The sequence below is a fragment of the Callithrix jacchus genome, chromosome X (assembly GCF_049354715.1).
Source record: "Callithrix jacchus isolate 240 chromosome X, calJac240_pri, whole genome shotgun sequence".
Taxonomy (NCBI): Eukaryota; Metazoa; Chordata; class Mammalia; order Primates; family Cebidae; genus Callithrix; species Callithrix jacchus.
The window spans coordinates 97,232,174-97,258,334 of record NC_133524.1 but is presented as its reverse complement, the minus strand read 5'-3'; the positions used below and the strand labels follow the sequence as shown (position 1 = coordinate 97,258,334).

At 41.8% G+C, this 26,161-nt stretch overlaps 1 protein-coding gene and 1 pseudogene across 1 annotated transcript; one reads left to right on the top strand and one right to left on the bottom strand.

Moving 5' to 3' along the window:
• Window positions 1-2,202: 2,202 nt before the first annotated feature.
• XKRX (XK related X-linked) lies at window positions 2,203-25,269 on the top strand. Its single transcript, XM_002763083.7, has 3 exons — window positions 2,203-3,659; window positions 8,532-8,800; window positions 16,943-25,269. The coding sequence occupies exons 1-3, from the start codon at window positions 3,325-3,327 to the stop codon at window positions 17,686-17,688; spliced, it is 1,350 nt and encodes a 449-aa protein (XP_002763129.1). The 5' UTR covers window positions 2,203-3,324; the 3' UTR covers window positions 17,689-25,269.
• LOC100408033 (ribosome biogenesis protein NSA2 homolog pseudogene) lies at window positions 20,493-21,244 on the bottom strand (annotated as a pseudogene).
• Window positions 25,270-26,161: the final 892 nt, after the last annotated feature.

Here is a 26,161-nt window from a genome sequence, read left to right as displayed (position 1 = left end):
ATGCCACTGCACTCCAGCCTGGGCGACAGAGAAAGACTCCATATCAAAAAAAAAAAAAAAAGAGTTGTAGGACTAGTACAAGAGAGCATGTGCCAGTAGCACAACGACAGAGAAAAGTCAGGGTTGGGGAGGCAACAGAAGGCTTCTTGCAGGAGGTAGCACTTGAGCTGACCCTTGAAAGAAAGTTAGTTTGGACCAACGGAGAAAAGGGTGAAGGGGGTTATAAATCGCATCAACAAGGCACAGAAGTGGGAGTGAGCAAGGCAAATAGGAGAAGTGAGAAAACTGGCTGGCCTTGTGATAGGGGTATTGTGGGCAATAAAGTTTGACAGGGAAGTAGTGAGGTGATTATACAGAGCCTTGAATGACAGACAGAAAGAGTCATTTTGGAACAAATTAGGAAGGCATTATAAATGTGTGTATTTGAAGAGATATGAGGTCATGGAGGAGGAGGAGGAAAAGATAAAAGGTAAATGTTGGGATTCTACATTCTTTGTAGCTTTACGCTCTCATGTTTTATTACTTTATTATTATTATTACTATTATTTTGAGATGGAGTTTCACTCTTGTCACCCAGGCTGGAGTGCAATGGCGCTATCTTGGCTCACTGCAACCTCGGCCTCCCGTGTTCAAGAGATTCTCCTGCCTCAGCCTCCTGAGTAGCTGGGATTACAGGTGCCCACTGCCACACCCAGCTAATTTTTGAATTTTTAGTAGAGACGGGATTTCACCATGTTGGTCAGGCTGGTCTCAAACTCCTGACCTCAGGTGACCCACCCACCTCAGCCTCCCAAAATGTTGGGATTACAGGCACGAGCCATCGTGCCCAGCTGACTCTCCCATGTTAAGGGGCACCAACTTACCCTAATCACAGTGAAATGGGATGAGTTGGTCACTTTGCCTGAGATTCACCTTGTGAACAGGTACCCAAGGAGCCACAAGAGGTTCTGCACCATACACTGGTGGTGGAGAACCTTGTCCCAATTGGAATGTCCCAACTAATAAGAAAAAGAACACGCTCTGAAGTTGTTCTCAATAGTGTTGTCCTCCTTCATGAAATGGAAAGGAGAAAGGAGCAGCTCCTAGGTGCAGCTGGAAGCTGCACCTCCAGCTTCTAGCACAGGTGCAGACCAAAATGGGGAGTCTGCTTCAGAAGGCAACAACCTTTAGATGTTGAACCTGTCTCCGAATCAGCCCTGGGGAAAGGAAGCAGTAATCATGGAAACCTTAAAAAACAACATAATGACAGGACAATCTGTAGGCCATCATTTTGGTGGCTGCTACTTGGCCACTCCTCACATAGATTTGTGTTACTGACTTCCTGCAGCAAAAGGAGATTGGCACTGGCTCTGCTACACTGATATTATTATTGTTGTTACTGAGATGTAGTCTTGCTCTGTCACCCAGGCTGGAGTGCAGTGGTGTGATCTCTGCTCACAGCAACTTCTGCCTCCCAGGTTTAAGTGAATCACCTGCCTCAGCCTCCTGAGTAGTTGGGATTACAGTCAGGCACCACCACGCCTGGCTGATTTTTGTATTTTTAGTAGAGATAGGGTTTTACCATGTTGACCAGCCTGGTCTTGAACTCCTGGCCTCAAGTGATCTGCCTGCCTTGGCCTCCCAAAGTGCTGGGATTACAGGCATGAGCCACTGTGCCCGGCCTACATTTATATTATTACCAGGAGGCAGCCGTTTTCTCTTTTTCTGTGAGGTTTAGAATTATGTAAATGAAGACATGCAAACAAAAACTCAGTGAGATGCGGGAGGATTACACTTAATACAGGTAATTTTCAAAGCTCTTTAAGACACCCCTCTCAGTTTTCACTAACAGCGTTCTCTTGGCTCTTTGCCAGTCTGTTTAGAATTTGGCACTTCTTCATAACCTTTCAACCAAAGACCTGTAAGTTCATTCTAAAGCTCCTATCCTGGCCTCATTTTACAAGTGGAGAAATCAAGGCATAAAATAGGAGCTCAGTGTCTGTGGGCTGACCTTGAGTCTTGACCTCTATCCTGTTCCATCTTCCCTCGGCTGAAAAACTCTGAACCAGTTCTTCCCAGGTTCTCCCTCTCATGATATTATCTGGAGGGCAATAGGACCTAGGGAGGTTCAACCCTGCGGCCGAGGGAGACACACCTGCCTAACCGCGTGGGTAGAGTGTGAGAGCAAGCCACTTAACTAGTTAGGGAGGGCGGGGTAGAAGTGGGTGCCTGCTGCTCTTAGGGAAGAGTGAAGCTGTGGTTCCTGCCTGGATCTGGAAATCGCGGTCAGAAGTCCTTCTGAAGAGTGGTTCAAGCCTCCTTTTGTCCCCCCTCTCCTGGCCGCCCCTCTGGAACTCTCCAGCTGGTTTTATTTGGCCCCAGCCATCCCGGCCATCTCGCCCGCCCCCACCGTCCTGGTGCCTTAGTTCTTGAAGTTGACGGCCTTTTGCAGCAGGAATCACAAGCCAGGCAGGACCCTGGCACCAGACGGCGTCCAAGAGTTTGGCGACATCTGTCCAGCCAGGTTGGCGTCCCTCACGTCGTGCCTCTCACTAGCAAAGTTTCTCCGTGGAGAAGCAGCCTCTCCAGCCGTTTCTAGATCCTGTAGAGCGCGCGCACTCCCCCAACAAGGTACTGGGAGACAGGGTGGTGACAATACTCCAGTCCCGGGCCCGGCGGTCTTGGGGGCGGGGCTTGGGGGAATCGGAGGAGCCATCCTGAGAACCCTGGACTCAGCGAAGGTCCTGAGGGCGCGCAGGTGAGCAGGCAAACTAATAGCTACAGCCTAGCAGTAGCTAGGATACCCAGGCACTGAACTGAATCCCCCGAAGGGACGCTCAGACTGCGCCCCCTCTTCTGCCCTGGCTCAGCTCTCCGCTGACTTGAGAGGACACACTAGTCAGGACTCTGTGAGGAGCTGCTGAGTGTCGGTGCCCCGACAGAGTGGCTACTCCCTGCCTGAGGGACGGCGAAAGGAGCCACCACGGAAGCTGCTGTTCTCAGGACTCTTCACGTCCCTGGAGTTGGACTCTGGATGGGGCGCTGGGATGCTTGCTTTTGTCTTGTTCCAGTTTCACAGCAAGTATGTTGACGATTGGAATCCTGGGTCTATTAAGAGTCAAGTTCCAAGTGGTACTCCTGGGCTCTCCATCCCAGACTCCAACTCGAGCCTGAGTCTGGAAGACCGTGGTCTCTTGCTCTAACTAGTGAATCTCCGTTCCCAAACTGGACTTCACAGAGCTCTCCTCACCTATACTTGGACTGCAGCGGCTACAAGGTTCTCTTGGGGATGGGTGGGAGGGTGCTCTGAACACCAGACCACAATATTCAGAAAGAAGCTCGACAATGGACAGAGTTTATGAAATTCCTGAGGAGCCAAATGTGGATCCGGTTTCATCTCTGGAGGAAGATGTCATCCGGGGAGCCAACCCCCGATTTACCTTCCCATTTAGCATCCTTTTCTCCACCTTTTTGTACTGTGGGGAGGCTGCATCTGCTTTGTACATGGTTAGAATCTATCGAAAGAATAGTGAAATTTACTGGATGACATACACCTTTTCCTTCTTTATGTTTTCATCCATTATGGTCCAGTTGACCCTCATTTTTGTCCACAGAGACCTAGCCAAAGATAAACCGCTATCATTATTTATGCATCTAATCCTCTTGGGACCTGTTATCAGGTGAGCAACTTTAAAATCTTTTCCTTTCCCCCAACCCCAAAAAGTAAAATGAGTTACAAAATGGATATTATGGCTCTAATCAGTTTTCTCATTTCCTCCCACTCTCGGCTTACCCGTCTACCATCCAAAAAAACTTAACTGAAATCTTAAATGCCACTATGATGAACATGTGGTATGTATCTGTTTTCCAAAACAATGAACAATACCATTGACAAGACTTTATTAGAGAATGTTTGCTGTCTGGATTTGGGTTGTGTCAACTAGTATGGGAACAACAAGACATGATCTCCCTGTGCATGTAGGCCATAGCTGCAGAGTGTGTAATTTGATTTTTTTAATTTTTTTTTTTTCTGAGACAAGGTCTTGCTCTGTCTCTCAGGCTACAGTGCAGTAGTGGGATCATAGCTCATTGCAGCCTTGATCTCCTGGGATCAAGCGATTCTCCCACCTCAGCCTCCCAAGTTGCTGGGACCAAAGTATGCGTCACCACACCTGGTTAATTAAAAAAAAAATTTTTGTAGGCTGGGTGTGGTGGCTCGCGCCTGTAATCCCAGCACTTTGAGAGCCCGAGGCGGGTGGATCACCTGAGGTCAGGAGTTCAAGACCAGCCTGGCCAACATGGTGAAACCCTGTCTCTACTAAAAATCAGCTGGGCATGGTGGTGCACATCTGTAATCCCAGTTACTTGGGAGACTGAGGCAGGAGAATCACTTGAACCCTGAAGGTGGAGGTTGCAGTGAACCAAGATCATTCCACTTCACTCCAGCCTGGGTGATAGAGTGAGATTCCATTGCAAAACAAAAACAGAAAAAAAAATATTTTTTTTTTGTAGAGATGGGGTCTTATTATGTAGACTGGGCTCAAGTGATCTTCCTGCCTTAGCCTCCCAAAGTGAGCCACCCCACATGGCCTGAGTGTATAATTTTGACTCTACCTTTTGGATGCTTTGTAAATTGGGTAAAAGTTTTCTTTACCCTGAGCTGCTTGGACTGGTGCTACTGCCATTTTCAAATTTTCCAGAGGAATTTGACATCTGGAAAATATTTTAAACCATCTGTGGTAATCTGGTACCTCAACCCAATGTAGTTCAGTTCTCTGTCAGGTTATCAGTCTCCTGTTTATCTCTTTGTATATTTCTGCAATAAAAATACAAAGTTGGGAGAGTGCAAAGGAAGACAGTTCATTTCTCTATGTGGATGCAGTAGCACAATTTAGTAGTATCAAGTATTTCCATTCAGATTGCCTTGAAGTGGAGAGAATGTACTTAATCCTAGGGAGACAAGCATCTGTGTCAACAGTCTCATCTGGATGCTATGGGGTTTTCAAGGTAGAGAGATGTTGCAAAACTTATGAGTTCAGGAGTAAGGAATGGACCAGGTTTGTCTTGATTGCAAGAGAGGCAGACAACTGCAGTCAGCCAAGGAATATGGGTCAGAGTGTTGCAATGGGAAGATACCTCATCATTAGACAACTAAAAACAGTCTGTGAAACTTATTAAGGATGAAACTCCCTCCTTTATAAAATTTCTTATCTGTACATATATATTAATTTTTATTTGTCACTTATACCTCAATAAAGCCAGAAAAAGTTATCAATAAATTTTTAAGTGGGGAGGAATTGATTAGGCTCCATCAAAGAGAATATGGGATATCAACAGAAACAGTGGCCTGAAATTCAGGAGACTTGGAGTCTAGTCTTCCCTCTGACATTGACTAGTTGTGTGTTCTTGGTAAAATCTTTGAAGATGCCTTCACAGGAAGGCATGTACAGTTCCCTCATCTGTAAAACAAATAGGTTAGTCTAAATTATGGGTCTCAGACACTTGCAGGGACCAGGCAAGTATCATAAATGAAGGAAGCAGACCTAGTATAAGAAAAAACAGTAGCCTTGTGTGTGATGATAAATGAAAACGAAGTCTCAGTGTTAGAGAAATACTGAGGAGTAGTGAGTACCATGGTCTGAAGTCTGCATGACCTGCCTAAAGGAGGTAGCCCCTCTACAGCTCCAGCCCATTGTTTCCATGCTGGAATTCAGACCCAGTATTGCCAAATCTCCTAGCTTTTCAGGAGATGCTCCAAAGACAGGATTTTTATATGAAATATATGATTTTAAATGTTCACAACTGACTAAAAAAACCAAGAACAATAACAACACAGGTTGGGGCAAAACCACATCTGTTGATCAGATATAACTCAGCGGGCCTATATGCATCTTTGAACTGGGTGATTTAAAAGTCCTTTACAGTTCTAAATCTTTGAAGTTAAGCTGTAAAAGGAAGACCTCATCTTGACCTTGAAACCAAGAAATTTAAAGATGTCACTAGAGGAGCAAATAAACCATTAATTTCTTTTTCAAATACAATATATTGAGTTAACTGATCGAAAACTCTCAAGATACAAACTTCAGAAAGTACCTAGCTGCACCCTCCCCTCTTTTTGACTTCCTTTGTTTGTTTTGTGAACCCTCTGTGTGGAGTATTGAGTACTGTTTTTTATTTTTGTTGTTTAACTTACACTAGAAATGATTGGGAAGCATTTATAACCTCAGGCAGCTAAGCCCATAGCAGATAAAAGATAATTAAAAACTCATATATTATACTATGGATTTGCTTATTTTCAAGGCCAATTACTCATTAGATAGGTAGGAACTTGATTAGTGCTATCAGGCACATGAAGATGCTTGTAGGGTCTGGCTCCCTTACATGAAATGCAAGCTTCTGAAATGAAAATGTATTCTAATTTACGGACGCTTGTAAATGGGTAAACATCCTTACTTAAACCAGAAAATAGCCGTGAGAATAGAAACATAAACATTTCATGCCACCAACTTCTCCAATACTGTTCTCCAATTTAGCAATAATACTGATGGGTTTGTGTTAAAATCTAAAGTTTTTCATTGAAAATCCACTTATGCAGAACAAGAATAGGAAAAAAAGTGTTGCTTTCTCTTATCTGTTCTTTTCTTGCATCTTTTTCTTTCCCAGGTCTTAGAGTTTGTCCCTAGAAGGTGAAAGTTTCAAACTACATGCTTCAGAATGGTACACATGCATCAATCTTAGGGTGATCTGTGGAGACTGGCAGTCAGCATATGTTCCAAACTTTCCTATCAGGTGCTAAAGCCTGGAGAACATATCACTCTCTGAGCTTGCCTTTGGTATTCTTTTCTGTTAAATTTCATTGCTGTTATTATTATCCTCTCTTCCCATAGTTGCTTACCTTGTATTATTTTCTTCCCATTCTTTCATTTACTCAGCAAATATTTCTGAAATATGCACTAAGTGATAAGAGCTGTGGACAAGACAAATATAACCCTTCACCCCAGTCTATTGGGGAAGATTTCTTAATTTCCACAACAAATGTTTTTACTAGTCATAAAGTAGTTCACAGTTTTTACTCATTCAAGGTAAGTGGGGAAGTAGTAACTCAGGTGTTCCAGAACAAGATGTTCTAATGGCTTTTCTTCCACTTACCACATCAGAGCTGCTGAAGACTCTGATTTGTATGGGAGAGATGGGAAGGGCATAGCAGGAAATGTCATCTTACCCTTATTCCAGAGATGATAGGCTTTCATAAGGATGTTTTTCTCTTTGTAAAGAAATAATCCAATTTAAAAGGCTTTTGTCCACACAGGCCAGGAGGCACAGAAAGTAACTATTACAGTGATCTTTTGAGGGTCTAGGTATGTAGTTCATTTTGTTTTGAGTTATCTTTTAAGTACCTTTGTTGCTTTCATGGCTTTATGTGTGTATGAGAGATTCTTTTTCCCTGATCTCTCCCAAGACTTTTTGGCTGTGATATAGTTGTGAGTCTTTTCTTGAAAAAGCAGAATCTGACCAGGTATGGAGGCTCACGCCTGTAATCCCAGTACCTGGGAGGCAGAGGCAGGCGGATCACCAGAGGTCAGGAGTCCAAGACAAGTCTAGCCAACATAGTGAAAACCTATCTCTATTAAAAATACAAAATAAAAAAAGACTTAGCCAGGCATGGTGGCACTCATCTGTAATCTCAGCTACGCAGGAGACTGAGGCAGGAGAATCGCTTGAACCCAGGAGGCGGAGGTGCAGTGCTAGATGACAGAGCGAGACTGTCTCGAAAAAAAAAAAGCAGAATTGTAAGCCTTGATTATGAAGCTGAATGCTTTGAGTGAGGGCTGCATTCCCTCATGAATTTGAGGTAAGAAAACAGGGCTTTTTGGAACGTTTATCATTTCCCTAGGAACATAATATATTGACTTAATACCGTTGTGTTCCAGGTACTTTTCTACCTGCCACAGGCCTATTCTTAAAAAGACAAAACAATTCCTCAAGTCCGCAAAGAAGTACTCCTGAAATGGTGTTCTTAGGTCAGTCGATGACTGAACAAAAAACGGTTTAGATTCATGTAACTTGTAGAAGGCGTGACCAACCCTTTGACTTATGAGAAATGATCAGAACAGAGGACATAAAAAGACAAAAAGTAGTGCAGGCTGGCCATGGTGTCTCACACATATCCCAGCACTTTAGGATCCCAGCACTTTGGTTCCAGGCAGTAGGATTGCTTGAGCCCGGGAGTTTGAGACCACTCTGGGCAACATGTTGAGATCTCGTCTCTACAAAAATCAAAATAAAAATAGCTGGCATGGTGGTATGCACCTGTAGTCCTAGCTACTCAGAAGTCTGAGGTGGGAGGATCACTTGAGCCCAAGAGGTCAAGGCTGCAATGAGTTATGATTGTGCCACTGCAGTCTAGCCAGGGTGTCAGAGTAAGATCTTGTCTCAAAAAAAAGTTTAAAAATAAAGTAGCATAACCTCCCCAAGTTATTTTTTTCCCCTCATTATAACCTCCCTTCCCAGAACAGCTTCAGTTAAGTTCCCATGATGCTTTACTTCTGCAGATGTTTGGAGGCCATGATTAAGTACCTCACACTGTGGAAGAAAGAGGGGCAGGAGGAGCCCTATGTCAGCCTCACCCGAAAGAAGATGCTAATAGATGGCGAGGAGGTGCTGATAGAATGGGAGGTGGGCCACTCCATCCGGACCCTGGCTATGCACCGCAATGCCTACAAACGTATGTCACAGATCCAAGCCTTCCTGGGCTCAGTGCCCCAGCTGACCTATCAGCTCTATGTGACCCTGATCTCTGCAGAGGTCCCCCTGGGTAGAGGTAAGTGGGGTCAGAATAGGGGAGGGTTCCAGTTAAATCAATGGTCTCAGAAGTCTAGACCCAAGCTGTCTAATATACTGGCCATTAGCTTCATGTGGCTATTTAATTTAAAATTAAATAAAATTAGAAACTTCCTCATTAATACTAGCCACATTTCAGGTTCTCAGTAGCCATACGTGGCAACTACTGTATTGGGTGTCACAGGTATAATAAACATTTCCATCATCACAGAAAGTTCTATTGGACAGCACTGGTAGATAGTCAAGGAACTTGTGGAGTCAGACATCTCAAGCCTGCCAGATTTCTTAAACAGGCAAGCCGTTTAGACTAAAAATGTCACAGATAAACCTTCTCTGTGCCCAGAAAATGCTAGTAATACCAGCCGTCAGTAGGATGTTTTCCCTTGCCCAAAATGTTTAAATTATGCTTAGTTGTTTTGTTGGTTTCGGGATGGCAGTCTTTAATAAGAGGTTCCCAAATAGTACTGATCATCAGAATCATATGATGAGCTTCTTTTTGAAATTATATCTGCTCCCCAGACTTGAATCAATCTTAGAGTGTGGGGGGACCAGGAATATTATTTCTAAAAAGTACCTCAGTTGGTTTTGATCAGCCACATTTGAGAACCAATGATTTAATCATTTCTGCTAATGCCAGTGGAGAAGAAAAGGATCGTGGGGTGAATACTAATGAGAGTCAGGCCTGGTTTAAGTTCTGACCTTCACTATGATCTTTGGAGGAAGTTACAAAGCAATCACTGACCTAATTTCCCACTTGTAAAAGAGGGATCCTGAAATGAGTAAGACCTCTAGCAGAAAATAAAATGTGAGCCAGTGTTTTCAAAGTTGAGAGAAACTGTTGTTAATGAATTTTAACAGCCTGAGATTTGCTTCACCTGTTTGGGCAGGCGCTGGTATAGATGTGGGTACAGCTTTGGACCATTTCCTTATTATTAGGTTCTGACCCTGTTTGGCAGAGTCCCATGTCTCAAAGAAGGTAAGGAGGAAATTTGCCCTCTTTTGTCTTTTTTCCCCATTAAGAATTGTGCTTCAAGTTCTATTGGTTTTGAAGCTTTCCACCTATATTCCTAGTAGTCTGAGGAGAAAACACTTTGGAAATGATGATGCTTTTTCTTCTGAGAATTTTGAAGGTCATCAAATCATCAAATAAAAATAGGTGTACATTACAGCTGGGTGCAGTGACTCATGCCTGTAATCCTAGCACTTTGGGAGGCTGAGGCAGGCAGATCACTTAAAGTCAGGAGTTTGAAACCCGCCTGGCCAACATGGTGAAACCCTGTCTCTACTAAAAATACAAAAAAAATCAAGGCCAGGCTGACAGCTGTAATCCTAGCACTTTGGGAGACCAAGGTGGGTGGATTACCTGAGGACAGGAGGTTGAGACCAGCCTGGCCAACATGTGAAACCCCGTCTCTATTAAAAATACAAAAATTAGCCGGACATGGTGTTGTATTGCCTATAATCCCAGCTACTTGGGAGGCTGAGGCACAAAAATCACTTGAACCTGGGAGCCAAGATCACACCATTGCACTCAAGCCTGGGTAACAGAGTGAGACTCTGTCTCAAAAAAAGAAAAAAATCAGCCAGGTGTAGTAGCAGGAGCCTGTAATCCCAGCTACTTGGGAGGCTGAAGCAGGAGAATTGCTTGAACCTGGGAGGTAGAGGTTACAGTGAGCTGAGACTGTGCCACTGCACTCCAGCCTGGGCAACAGAACGAGACTCCCATCTCAAAAATAAATTAATTTAAAAAATAAAGTATATATTACAAAAGTAATACCTGCACAAACTGATCTACACGTACTTGTATATGCACAGAAAATTTCTGGAAAACTATACAAGAAACTACCTCTGCGGAGTGGGACTGAAAATTCAGCAGTCTTACTTTTTTTTGAGACAGTCTCGCTCTGTTGGCTAGGCTGGAGTGCAGTGAAGCAATGTCGGCTCACTATGACCTCCAGCTTCTGGGTTTAAGCATTTCTCCCACCTCAGCCTCCCAAGTAACTGGGACAACAGGCGCATGCCACCGCACCCGGCTAATTTTTTTTATATGTATTTTTTTTTAGTAGAGATGGGGTTTTGCCATATTGGCCAGGCTGGTCTTGAACTCCTGACTTTATGATCCGCTCCCCTCTGCCTCCCAAAGTGCTGGGATTACAGGTGTGAGCCACCGCACCTGGCCTAGCAGTCTTACTTTTTACTTTAAATTCTTCTATATGGTTTGAAAATTTTTTCATGATCATGCATTACTAGCTTTGGTTTTTATTTTTTTTTTTTAATTACAACAGTCAGACATGGTTATAGTAAAAATTAAAAACCATATAGAATAGATATAAAATAGGAAATGTGATCTCACTCCCCAAAGATAAATTCTGTTAATAATCCAGTATATAGCCTTCTGGACTTATTTTTACTATGTAAACATAAACATACATACAACATACATTGTATATGTCTTTTTCCAAACATGGACTGTAGGAAACATTCTGTTCAACAACATCTTTTTCAAAAGTACATTATGCTAGTATGAATTTTCTCAAATTATTTATAATACATGTATAACAATAATAAACATACAATATGGATTTCCTTTATATGAATTAGAATATTCATTCTTATTCTCCTAACTTTCTATTGATAGGATTCTATTAATTGTCTCAAAAAAGAAAAAAAAGGGTAGCACAACTTCCCCAAGTTATTTTTTCCCCTCATTACAACCTCCCTTCCCAGGACAGCTTTAGTTAAATTCCCATGATGCTTTACTTCTCCAGATGTTTGGAGGCCATGATTAAGTACCTCACACTGTGGAAGAAAGAGGGGCAGGAGGAGCCCTATGTCAGCCTCACAAATTTTAATTTTTCACAAAAAAATTTTTTCTAATTACAAATTATGCCACAGTGAACATATTTATAAATGTCTGTGAACTTGAATGAGACTTTGTAGGATAAATTTATAACAGTAGAATTGCTGGGTGAAAGGATATGTATGTTTAAAATTTTACTGATATTGTCAAATAATTCTCCCCAAAAGATATATGAATTTATACTCTCACCAACAATATACAAATGTGCCTATTTCTGTTTCTTCATATCCTAAATGAAATATGATAATTGGCTTTCTTCGATTATGAGTGAAGCTGAGCATCTTTTTGTGTTTGGCCATGTGTGTTCTGCAAATTGCTTATTTATATATTTTACTCACTTCTTCTAGTGGGTTGTCTTTTTTATATTAATTTTTAGTAGCTATTTATTCTTGTTATTAATCCTTTCTCTGATGTGAATGAGTATGTATGCATATATTTGTATAATTTTTTGTTTGGACATACACACATTTTAAATATGTATATACATATATATGTAATATATGTGTGATATATTATCCACAATACATTTTGTAGTATCTTCGGGCATTCTGAAGTATTACATTTTTATGTATTCAAATTCTTTATTGCTTTTAGATTTTGTGCCTTTCTTACAAAGGCCTGTCACATCTGGTAGAACAATTTACCCCAGTTTTCTAAGTAGATTAATTTTCAAGATAATTTTTTAATCCCTCCAACAAAAACAAAGCAAAATAATAACAACAAAAGAAAAACCATTTCATGAAGATTCTGACTGGGATTTGCATCAAATTACTTAGGTTATTTAGGGGCAATTTACATCTTTATAGGATTGATGGACTTCATATTGTGAAATGATAAATCTCTCCATTTTATTAAATATTTTAAAATGTACCTCAGTAAAATTGTATAGTTTTTTTTCAGTAAAATTGTATAGTTTTCTTTCTGTGGGTATTACATTTTTATAAGGCTTACATTCAGATGTTCTATCCGTTTTAAAATGACCTGATTTTCTAAGTATCAGGATAGTATCCAGGTAAAGTAAACCCACCTACCATACTTTTAGAAATAGGGTGATGATGAAGATGACGAAGAAGAATAGGAAGAAAAGGAGGAGGGGGAGGAGGAGAAAAAGGATAAGAAAGAAGAAGGGAAGAGGAAGAAGAAGAAAGAAGAACACAGCTAAAAGATAGTACTTACTAGGTTCTAGGCATTTTTCTAAGCCCTTTACATGTAAATGTTTATTTAATCTTTACCACAACCCTATGAGATAATTATGATTCTCATTTTACAAATGAAGAAACAGACACACTGAGAGTTTTAGTATATTGCCCCAAGGTCCCATAAGAAGCAAGTAGTAAAGATTGGATTGGAATTCAGGGTGTTTGCCTCCAGAACCTGTGTATTTTGTCCTCTTATGGCATGAGTCTATTTATAGGGACACAGATTGAAAATGTTTTTACATTTATTTGAAGCATCAGGATTTTTCCTTCTGTTACACTACTAATCAATAAATGAGTTCTAATGTAAGAGAAAGCATTGCCACACTTAGGTGGATATATGCTCTGACATTCCCACTTCTATAACGTGTATCAACTCTTGAGGATGGGACTGAGAATGGTTGAGAAAGCCAAGTCACCACCTCGAGAGTCTCCCATTCCAGTCTCTGAGATTCCAACACTCTACTTAAAACTGAAGAACTCAGAAACAGAGCTATGCTTCCTTTTGGGTTTTCATGGAGGAAATCTTAAGTTTTCCTCCATGAAAAGTAAAAGATTAAGTTGACATCTCTATGGCCACTGTTTCCCTAGATCAAGTATTTTAATAGGAACGGAAAGCTCCAGCTTTTCTTTTGGATGAGTATTCCTCAGCCCTCCTACTTCTCTTCGGAGCACTGTATTTTTCTTAGTAATCAGCATCCTTTGACATAAAGGAAGAAAAGGAAAGGGCCACCTGTGTCATCTATAGGTGACGCTTAGGTAGAACAGGTTAGAGAGCATCCTGGCTCTTTAGGGCCACTACTCTAACATATGGTGCTATGGATGTCATGGGCAAGGCAACAGGATTTTGAAATTTTTGAACTTCTCTGCTGCAAATTCAGAGATTCCTAACATATGGGGATAATGAATTGACGTTGCTGATGACAAATATAAGCAACTCTGCAGTATCTCAGTGAATTGAGAACTGAGGCACATATTCAATGACCTCCAAAAGTTCCTGTACAGCTGAACCAAGGCTTTCTCTTCCCCTCCCCTCCTTTCCCCTCCCCTCTTTGACAGAGTTTCACTCTTGTTGCCCAGGCTGCAGTGCAATGGTGTGATCTTGTCTCACTGCAACCCCCACCTCTCCGATTCAAGTGACTCTCCTGCCTCAGCCTCCTGGGTATCTGGGATTACAGGCATGCACCACCATGCTCAGCTAATTTTTGTATTTTTAGTAGAGACGGGGTTTCACCATGTTGCTTATGCTGGTCTCGAACTCCTGACCTCAGGTGATCCACCCACCTCAGCCTCCCAAAATTCTGGGATTACAGGCGTAAGTCACTGCCAAGGATTTCTAATTAGTTTTTTTTTTCTTTTTGAGACAGAATCTCACTCTGTCACTCAGGCTGGAGTGCAGTGGGGCGATCTCAACTCACTGCAACCTCCGCCTCCTGGGTTCAAGTGATTCTCGTGTCTCAGCCTCCTGAGCAGCTGGGATTACAGGCACGCCACCATGCCTGGCTGATTTTTTTTTCTTTTTGAGACAGAGTCTCACTCTGTTTCCCAGGCTGGAGTGCAGCAATACAATCTTGGTCCACTGTAACCTCTGCCTCTCAGTTTCAAGCGATTCTCCTGCCTCAGCCTCTAGGGTAGCTGGGATTATAGGCACACACCACCGTGCCTGACTAATATTTGTATTTTTAGTAGAGATGGGGGTTTTGCCATGTTGGCCAGGCTGGTCTCAAACTCCTAACCTCACGTAATCCACCTGCCTTGGCCTCCCAATGTGCTGGGATTACAGGCATGAGTCACCTCGCCCAACCTAATTAGGCATTTTATGCACCTCTCTAATCTCAGATGTCTTCATTAATTCCACAAACATTTATTGAGCACCTACTATGTTCCAGGTAATGTGTTAGGTTCTGGCATACAGCAGTGAACAAAATAGGCATGGTCCTCTATGCCTTCATGGAATTTTCAATACACATTTTGATATGTCACTGGAGTTAAGTGCTCTAGAAACACACACAAACAATGTTAGTTCCTCAAAGAAGATACACATCAAGAAGGGACTTCTATTAGCAAGGGCATTCTCTATGAGTCTCCTAAGACTGGATTTTTTCAAATAAGAGTTCTTTCTGCCTTATTGAATGTTTGCTCTGAAGCCTGCTTCATTAGCAAAGTCTGCCTGATACCTTTATATGTACTCTTCTCATGTTAGTGACTTTTCAATGTTCTAAGACCCATGTATTTTAAGGAAGTTTAGTTCGTATATTTATATAATTATTAAAGTGTTACAGTATATGTTCATCATGAGAAATTTAGAAAATAGAGAAATTTAGAGAAAAAGATTTTTTGTTTTTTTGGTGATGGAGTCTCACTCTGTCACTGAGTACAGTGGCGTGATCTCGGCTCACTGCAACCTCTGCCTCCCAGGTTCAAGCACTTCTCCTCCCTCAGCCTCCTGAGTGGCTCGTGCTACAGGTGCGTGCTGTCATGCCTGGCTAATTTTTTGTATTTTAGTAGAGACAGGGTTTCACTGTGTTGCCCTGGTTGGTCTTGAACCCCTGAGCTCAGGCAATCTGCCCCCTTTGGCCTCCCAAAGTACTAAGATTATAGGCATGAGCCACTGTGCCCAGTGAGAAAAAGATTTCTAAAACTGATATCAAATTATCCCACACACTAAAAGATATGTTGGTTCATTTCTTTTTCAATTTTTTGTGCATCTATTTTGTTTTATTGTATATATTCAAGGTGTACAATGTGATGTTTTGATGTATGTATATTGTGAAATGATTACCATAACCAAGCTAATTAACACATTCATCACCTCACATATGTGATGTATGTGTGTGTGTATGTTTATGTGTGGTACAACCAAGATCCACTCTCTTTAAAAATTTCAAGTACGCAATACATTATCGTCAACTATAGTCATCATGTTGTACATTAGAGCTCTGAAACTTACTCATCTTATAAGTCTAAGTTTGCAGCCTTTGATCAAAATCCTTCCATTTCCCTAAACCCCCAACCCCTGGTAACCACCTGATCTACTCTGTTTATAGGAGTTCAACTTTTTTAGATTCCATATATAAGTAAGAAAATGCAGTATTTTTCTTTCTGTGCTTAGCTCATTTAACTTAGCATAATGTCCTCTAGGTTCATCTGTGTTGTCACAGGTGGCGGGGTTTTCTTCATCTTATGGTTGGATAATAATCTGTTGTATATATATACACACATATCAGATTTTCTTTATTCATCTGTCAACAGATACTAAGTTTGTTTCCATATCTTGGCTATTGAGAATAATACTACAATGAACATGGGAGTGCAGATATCTCTTTGAGATACTGATTTCCTTTAGGTATACACCCAGTAGTAAGGTTATTTGATCATATGGCAGTTCTGTTTTTAATTTTTTTGGAGAACCTTCATACTGTTTTCTATAATGGCTGTATCAATTTATATTCCCAAAAACAGTGTACAAGGGTTCTTTTTCTCACATCCTCGCCAACACTTACTATTTTTTTAAATAATAGTTATTCTAACAGTGGGAGATGATATCTCATTGCACTTTTGATTTGCATTTTTGTGATGATTAGTGATGTTGAATACCTTTTCATATACCTGTTGGCCATTTATTGACACAAGAACAAAAAATGAAATACCACATGTTCTCACTCATAGGCGAGTGTTGAACAATGAGAACACATGGACACAGGGAGGGGAGCACTACACACTGGGGTCTGTTGGGGGGAATAGTGGAGGGACAGCGGGGCATGGGGAGTTGGGGAGAGATAGCAGGGGGAGAAATGCCAGATACAGATGAAGGGGAGGAAGGCAGCAAATCACACTGCCACATGTGTACCTATGCAACTATCTTGCATGTTCTTCATATGTACCCCAAAACCTAAAATGCAATAAAAGAAAGTCTATTCAAATTCATGCTATTTTTTTTACATAGCTGTGAACATATGTTCATTTGCTCTTCTCAAGACTCACCTATCGTCTGTCTGGACCTCTGGGTTATAAGTATAGCCTTCACCACTAACATTAACTGATTGCATTTTTGTTTTTTTAACAGTTGTGCTAATGGTCTTTTCCCTGGTATCAGTCACCTATGGGGCTACCCTTTGCAATATGTTGGCTATCCAGATCAAGTATGATGACTACAAGATTCGCCTTGGGCCACTAGAAGTCCTTTGCATCACCATCTGGCGGACATTGGAGATCACTTCCCGCCTCCTGATTCTGGTGCTCTTCTCAGCCACTTTGAAATTGAAGGCTGTGCCCTTCCTAGTGCTCAATTTCCTGATCATCCTCTTTGAGCCTTGGATTAAGTTCTGGAGGAGTGGTGCCCAGATGCCCAATAACATTGAGAAAAACTTCAGCCGGGTGGGCACTCTGGTGGTGCTGATTTCAATCACCATCCTTTATGCTGGCATCAACTTCTCTTGCTGGTCAGCTTTGCAGTTGAGGTTGGCAGACAGAGATCTCGTCGACAAAGGGCAGAACTGGGGACATATGGGCCTGCACTATAGTGTGAGGTTGGTAGAGAATGTGATCATGGTTTTGGTTTTTAAGTTCTTTGGAGTGAAAGTATTACTGAATTACTGTCATTCTATGATTGCCTTGCAGCTCATTATTGCTTATCTGATTTCCATTGGCTTCATGCTCCTTTTCTTCCAGTACTTGCATCCATTGCGCTCACTCTTCACCCATAATGTAGTGGACTACCTCCACTGTGTCTGCTGCCACCAGCACCCTCGGACCAGGGTTGAGAACACAGAGCCACCCTTTGAGGCTGAAGCAAGGCAAAGTGTTGTCTGATTCTATTTTCTGGGTATTTTAGGATGGGTTGGGAGTTGCTAAGAGCAACTATGAAATTGAAGGAAAGGATGAGGCTAATGGGTGAGATACCCATCAAGGCATTGTCTTGACTTTTCTGTTAAGCCTATCAGAAGAAAGAGCAACTCCCAATTAGGTTTTATTTTCTTAAGAGTTGCCACTATGTTTGGACACAGGAGGTATCCACTATATAGTTGGAAGGGTCAGAAATACCATTCACATCCTTCTTACCAGCTCAATTGGTATAACTTGCCTTCAAGCACTTTAGACTTTCTAAAGCGACCTTCTCGCTCTGCTCATTTGCTTGATGCATTTCTGGGCTTTCCTGGGCTTAGCTGAAGTCCTACAGTCCCACTAGAATATATCCTGACTGATCAGAAGATATGACAGCTTACCAGTTAAGAGTACCTCCCAGGTAACAGTCTGACTGATGTGGAACCTGCAACTGCCAGTGTGGCTGGAGTCTTTTTAATTCCAATGAGAAGCTCTGTCTGAGAAGAAAATCTCCACTATTAAAAGAATTGCTCCCCGAACAAATTAGCTCTCTGTTAGGATTTTACTAGTGGTCATTCAGCAGAGGCACTTCATAGGCACACTCCGAGGAGAAAATGCAGAGTAGGATTCCTTCAGGGCGTAAGCCAAAATGACTCTTTTTTTCAGGGACCTGCATGGGCCTCCAACTTGCCTAGTGGAATCGTTGAGTGAAACCTCTCACTTACTGCCTCATGAGCAGAGATTTCCTCCAACCCAGCTTTTCTGTGCTCTTGGTATTTTAGTATTTGATGTGGACCTCAGAGAAGTTGAACTGTAATTGACAATGTTTCTGATGTGTGGAAGAAATGAAGACTACTTTGTGTCTACTGTTGTCCTGAGTATTTCATTTGTGTGTGTGTGTGTGTGTGTGTGTGTGTGTGTGTGTGTGTGTTTAGGAGAGAGAGAAGGTAATAATGGATTGAGATGAATGGCCAACACTCCAAGGTAGAGTGAAGGCAGAGGAGGGAAACAAGATCACATTAAATCACCATCAGTACTGGTTTCTGCCTACAGGATTTTCCTTTTTGAGACATACTCTCTCTCTGTTACCCAGACCAAAGTATGGTGGTGTGATCTTGGCTCACTGTGATTTCTGCCTCCTGGGTTCAAGCAATTCTCCTGCCTCAGCCTCCCAAGTAGCTGGGATTACAGACACCTGCTACCATGCCTGGCTAATTTTTAGCTTTTTAGTAGAGATGAGGTTTCACCATGTTGGCCAGGCTGGTCTCGAATTTCTGACCTCAAGTGGTCCACCCACCTTGGCCTCCCAAAGTGCTGAAATTACAGGTGTGACCCACCTCATCCGGCCAGGATTTTACTGTATAATAAGGAACATATGTTTATCAACCCTCTGTTCTTTCCTATACCCCCAGTGGATGAATGCATGTCTCCTATTCTCCTATATCTCAGTGTTTACATCTCATATCAGTTGAGTATTTCAATAGGAATATCAGCCAGCTACCTCTGAGGTAACCAGGGGATTGAAGTTACTGTGGCCACTGCCTACTGGGACCAAATGTCCCAGCATTTACCCAACTAATGCTTGCCCCTCACAGACCAGGAAAATTACAAGAACTCCTAATAGTGTGTACCAGTTGTGCCCACCACAGTACTTCAAGAAATTGTGAACAATCTGACCTATTGGACTTCCCATCCTCATCCAATTTTATTCTTGGTAGCATGCTAAGAATTTACCATTAGTCATTTCCCCTCCTCTTATCAAATGTCAGAACATTATGTTAAGAGAGCTCTCTCTTCTAAGTAGCAGGGCTATTAACCACAGGTATGTTATTTCTTGGTATGGCTAGCATGGTTTTCCCTTCATCAGCCACTGTTTGGGGCTAAAAGGATTGTATACTTAATTTGGGGGAGAGTGTATGGACTTGCTTTGAAGCAGTGGAGAGCTCTTGTTTTCAACCCCAACTCCCTCATTCCATTTTTAATGATGAAGAGACATAGGTTATTGTCATATAAAGCTTACATGCTGTCTTCTAACTATGTTATTTAAGGTGAACCTGAAAGAAATAATCTATCAGACCTCCAGAAGAGCACATCACTTCTTTGGAAATCAAGCAACAATTTATCCCCAATATTTACCATGCCCTCAAATAAGAGCAGGAGCAGCATGGAACAGTAATTTGGTCCATAAAAGCCATGTGACTCAGCTACTTAAGGAGTGGTGCTATGAAAACGTACAGACACGCACTGACCTAGGCAGGTCAGTTCGAGATAGAATGGAGCTACACAAGGCAAAAAGTGTGCCTCAGTACTGGACCAGGCAAAATTTTCCTTCCGTGTGTCCTCCCCAGCTTCCTCAGTGACTTAATATCCTGGGAATGCAGGCAGTTTAGGGGTGTGGAGCCGCTTCTGACCTGAAAAACCTGCTGCCCTCACCCAAGAAGAAAAGACTCTAGTGATACATTATGTAAATGAACCCTTAGAACTTCCTGTAGATGGTGGCCTTTTTGTTCTACAAAAATTCTCCAGATAGACAGGAGAAGACGGAATTGTGAAATATGGTAGTGGGGCAGGGCACATGCTCCCGTCCATTTGCAAACACTTAAAATTGACTACTCTCTTCTTATTCTCTGAAATCTTTTTTAAAAAACCATTTTTATTGTTTACAATTTAATAAATAGATCCTTTGATGATTGCAGAGATGCAAGGCTGTTTGGTAGTATTCAGAAACATCACAGTAATGGCAGTTTTTTCAGTTGGTGTGTAGTCCTCAATAATTATATATGAAATTGCTGTCAAACCAGTAAGACTGCATTTAAACATCCTTCATTTTCAGGATGGTTGGTAACCTGGGCATATTTTCCCCAAATAACTTTGCCTCCATGCATCACAAGGTCCAATTCGCTCACATTTACCTCAGTGACAGTACATTTGATAATACCCAAAGTTGTATACAGTGGAGATGAAGCATTCTTCTTTATTAGTAGGCAAAAGGTGGCTTTCAGTTCCTATGTGTTACATGGGCTTTTTTGAAATGCAAGCCATTAGCCTGATGAATCTTTCATATTTAGGTGGTTTTCTTGTAAATCCATCTCATACAAAGCAGATTTTAGTAACCATCCTCTTCTATGCCTTCTTTCTCTTTCCTGTTTGAATAACCTCTAATACTTCTGTTTCTCCCTGAGCACAGACTTTAGGCAGAGGGACTTCCCATTTTCCTGCCTTCTCTTTTCATTTCTGTTTAATCATATTGGAAAGTACTTTAGCTTGAGATTGTCCCTCTCAGTTCAGCAGATAGGCAGGTACTGCTCCCTGTGGAGTCTTCATCATTCTTCTGTTTGATATTTCTCTTTTCATGCATCTTGAGAATCTTTTTCATTTGTACTTTCTCAGCATGGCACTATTTATGGTAAAGCTTAGGCTTCAGACCAGTCATTTTCTTTTCCTTCTTTGAATGTTCATGAGCCTCTTGACTTTCCTTCTTTCTCTTTTTCTCATGGTATCCGTAGTGTTTATGGTGTAATTTAATATATTCATTCTGTAGCATGGTGACTGCTGCAGAGCCACCAGTAGCAGCCCCTGGAGTATGAAAATGCTCACAATTTTTGAGTATGAGCGCCCCACAAGCTGATACCGCGCAGTACTCTCTGAAACCTTAAAGCAACATAGGGTACATGTGTAGAGACAAGTCTTGCTGAGTGGAGAGGAGACAGAGATAGGGCCAGCAAATGGTTTCTGGAAAAGGCAGGCAGAACTATGAAGCTTGGGGAAAAGAAGTAGGCCATTGTAACAATAGCTATTCTCATATTATTAAAAATTTGGTAGGCTAAGTATTGGGAAATTCACGTGTTAGAAAAATAAATAAAATAATAGTTTTCAATTTTATTTGCTCCACAAGAAATTTATAGACTATGGGCATTGGACTGTGAGGCACTGTGGGAGAACTAAATAATAACTTATATTTATGAGCACTTACTATATTCCTGGAATGGTATTGGTGCTTTATATGCAGATTTTTTTTTGAGATGGAGTCTCACTCTGTCGCCCAGGCTGGAGTATAATGGCATGATCTCAGCTCACTGCAACCTCTGCCTCCCAGATTCAAGCAATTCTCTTGCCTCAACCTTCCAAGTAGCTGGGATTACAGGCACCCACCATCATGCCCAGCTGATTTTTGTATTTTTAGTAGAGACAGGGTTTCACCATGTTGGCCAGGCTGGTCTTGAACTCCTGACCTCAGGTGATCCACCCACGTCGGTCTCCCAAAGTGCTGGGATTACAGGTGTGAGCCACTGTGCCCGACCTATATGCATTATTTCATTCAATCCACATGACAATCCTTATGAGGTGGGTATTGTTACCTCCCATTTTGCAGATGATTCTAAGTCATAGGAAGGTTAAGAGGCCTGTCCAAGGTCACAGCTAATGTCAGAGACAGGATTCAGTCCTATGCCCTCAGGCTCCGGAGCTTACACTCTTCATCATGGCACAAGCCACTAAGTTCTCTTAGGTCCTTTGTGAAAGCATTTTAATGTGTTAGCAGTTTCAGCAGTATTTTCTGAGCTATGGCCAGGTTCATTCCAAACAGTGTTTCCTCCTAAACACTCCTTATCAGGAGGCACCACTGAATTCTCTCTATAGCGAGAAGTCCTAAAAAGCCTGGGATGAAAGCTGAGCGTATGCTCACATGCACTTGTAGATTTGTACTGGGAAAGTGAGGAGAAGGATAACAGAGGGGCCCATTTCTTTTCTTGTTTCAGAACGTTAACTCCTTTCAAACCACGGTTGTGGGAAGAAAACTGGAGAGAGCAGTTCCTGTTAAGGTATCTATGAACTCTGACTCCAGGAACAACCAATTAGACCAGTGCTGAAGCCCATTTCCTTTCACTTTCTCCTGCTAGCACTACTCTTACTCCTGCTGAGAAGCTGGTTTCTAGTTCTAGAGCAAACCAAGAGAAGTGGACTGTAGAGAATAATGCCCCCTAGAGCATAGGTCAACCTTCAGTGCCCTTTCAGCTAACCCCTTCATGCTTGTGCCTCATTTGGTTATGGTCCTTAACATTACAGAGTTTATTGTCACTTTCCAGGGTGAGGGTGAGGCAGGCATCTGTGGGGTAGGGTACTCACCAGGACTTTCCATCTAAGCCCATGGGGCTCTATAGCTAAGAAATTCTTAAGTACAAAATCAGCTGACTCTGAACCCTGCGAAATACTTACCTACTCAAGAGTGGTTCTCTGAAGCCTTGTTCTCTGAAGCCTTTGCTATTGGGCTTTCTTACTCTCTTCAGAGGACACATATGTCCATAATCTTATCATGTCTTTCCTCCTGAAGGATTGGCACAATCAGTTACACACTTTAGACCTTAGAGCCCCTGGGCTGTACAGTGGAAATATGTTGAGTCTTGGCAAAAGAACATACACCATGTGAAACTGGAAAGTAGTGAGGCCAACCTGTGTGAGCCATGTGAACTAAGTATGAAAAGAAACACATTTTGGCCAGGTGCAGTAGCTCACACCTGTAATCCCAGTACTTTGGGAGGCCAAGGCAGGCGGATCACCTGAGCTCAAGAGCTTGAGACCATCCTGGGCAACATGGTGAAACCCTGTCTCTACTAAAATACAAAAAAATTATCCAAGCATGGTGGTGCACACCTGTAGTCACAACTACTAGGGAGGCTCAGGCACAAGAATCACTTGAGCCCGGGAGACAAAGGTTGTAGTGAGCCCAGATCACACCACTACACTCCAGGTTGGGCTACAGAGTGAGGTTCCATCTCAAAACAACACACACACACACACACACACACACACACACACTCCACACAGGAAAATAATTCTCTGAATAGCACTTTATAATATGAAAAGCACATTTACCACATTATCTGTTCACCAGTGCATCACTGTTAGGATAAGCCCTCTGAGTTGTACACATGGATTTGCATTGTTTTATCTTTCAATTCACCAAGGATAAAGCTTTTATTTTTTGCCAAGAAAACCTATATGGATATCTCAAAGTGCTGTATAGATCCTGAAAGACTTAAAAATGAATTCCATATACCTAGTGTAAGAGATGTGGGAGATAAACAGGTACTCTCACGCATTATTGGTATGAGTGTGAGATATTAATGTATATTTTGAAAGGTGATTTGTTATAATATTTGTGAAAATTAAATTGATATATATTGGGCTGGATGCAGTGGCTCACACCTGTAATCCCAGCACTTTGGGAGGCCGAGGCGGGTGGATCACGAGGTCAGCAGATCAAGACCATCCTGGTCAACATGGTGAAACCCCGTCTCTACTAAAAATACAAAAAATTAGGTGGGCATGGTGGCGTGTGCCTGTGATCCCAGCTACTCAGGAGGCTGAGGCAGGAGAATTGCCTGAACCCAGGAGGTGGACGTTGTGGTGAGCCGAGATTGCACCATTGCACTCCAGCCTGGGTAACAAGAGCGAAACTCCGTCTCAAAAAAAAAAAAAAAATTGATATATATTGTTTTCAGAATTTTAACCTCCAGAAAATTTCCCTATGGAAACATAGTCACAATTACACAAAGAGTTATGCATAGGGGTGTTCATTGCCCCACTATTTATAATGTTGAAAAACTGGTAACTTAAATTTCCATCTATGGGAAAATGACTAAACTCTAACAATTCCATAACTGAAATACTACCTAGCCATTAAGAGGAATGGGGTAGCTGTATACAGTATGTGCTGAATGAAAAGATAAGAGACAGGCCAGGTGTGGTAGTTCATGCCTATAATCCCAGCACTTTGGGAGGCTGAGGTAGGAGGATTGTTTGAACTTAGGAATCTGAGATCAGCCTGGGCAACAGAATGAGACCTCAACTCCACTAAAAAGAAAAAGAAAAATCAGCCAGGCATGGTGGGGTATACCCATATTCCCAGCTACTTGGGAGGCTGAGGTGGGAGGATCACTTGAGCTCAGGAGATTGAGGCTGCAGTGAACCATGACCACACAACTGCATCCCAGACTGGGCGACACAGCAAGACCCTGTCTCAAAAATTAAAAAGAAAAATTTTAAAATTGACAAAAGCAAGTTGAAGAATTAAATGCATAAGGTGAGGCTATAAAGAATCATTCAAAATTTGGAAGCGAGGGTGAGGGGAAGAATAATGACTCCTCCCCTGCACCTCCCTTAAAATCTTCATGTCCTGCTCCTCAGAACCTGTGAATATGTTATGTTACATGACTGGGGGAATTAAGGTTGCAAATCAGTGTACCTTAAAATAGGGAGATTACCTTGAATTATCCAGGTGTGCTTGATGTAATCACAAGGATCCTTATAAGAGAGAAGGTGATGTGAAGATAGAGGCAGAGAGATTTGAAGAGGCCATGCTGTTGGTTTTGAAGATGGAGGAAGAGGCCACAAACGAAGGAATGCAAGAAAGCAGCTCCAGAAGCTGGAAGAAGCATGGAAACATTCTCTCATAGAACCTCCAGAAGGAGCATGGCCCTGCTGACATGTTGACTTCAGCCTTGTGAAACACAGTTCTACCTTCTGATCTCCGGAACTGTTGAGAGAATAAATGTGTGTTGTTTTAAGCCATCTAGTTTTTGGTAATTTGTTAGAGCAGCACTAGGAAACTAATACAAAAGGAAAGATGACTAGTTGATGCTTTAATATCATGTCAAGATCATTTTTTAACAGGATCTCTGAGGATCATCTGACTCTCTAGGTCTAGAGAATTGCAATTTAACACAATTTTACAATTGTGTTATTTTACAATTTACAATTTAGTCATTTTACAATTCTGAAAAACTGGCAAGACGCAGTGACATTGTTTTCTGTCCACCTAAAGAAGACACCACAGAGAGAAGGAGAGGGATGAATAAGTGGAGCACAGAGGATTTTTAGGGCAGTGAAAATACTCTGTATGATACTACATTGGTAGTACATATCATTACATATTTGCCCAAACCCATAGAATGCACATCATGAGTGAACCCTAATGTAAACTATGGACTTTGGGTGACATTCATGTGTCAATGTATTTCATCAATTGCAACAAACGCACTACTCTGATGAGGGATGTTGACGAAGAAGGAGGCCATGTACTTGTGGGGGGAGGGGATATATGGAAAATCTTTCTGCCTTCCTCTCAGTTTAGCTGTGAACCTAAAACTGCTCTATAAAATGATCTTTTTAAAAAGAAAAACATGGAATATAACATTATTGGATGAAACAGACAATTATGTTAATAGTGACAATTGATTTAATAGAACTGTCTTAGCTCTAAAATTGTAATTTTTTTTTTTTTTAGTAGAGATGGGGTTTCACCATGTTGGTCAGGCTGGTCTCGCACTCCTGACCTCGTGATCTGCCCACCTCGGCCTCCCAGAGTGCTGGGATTACAGGCGTGAGCCACTGTGCCTGGCCTAAAATTGTAATTTTAAATGTATCTTTATAGAAATAAAACTATGTAGTAAACTATATGTTT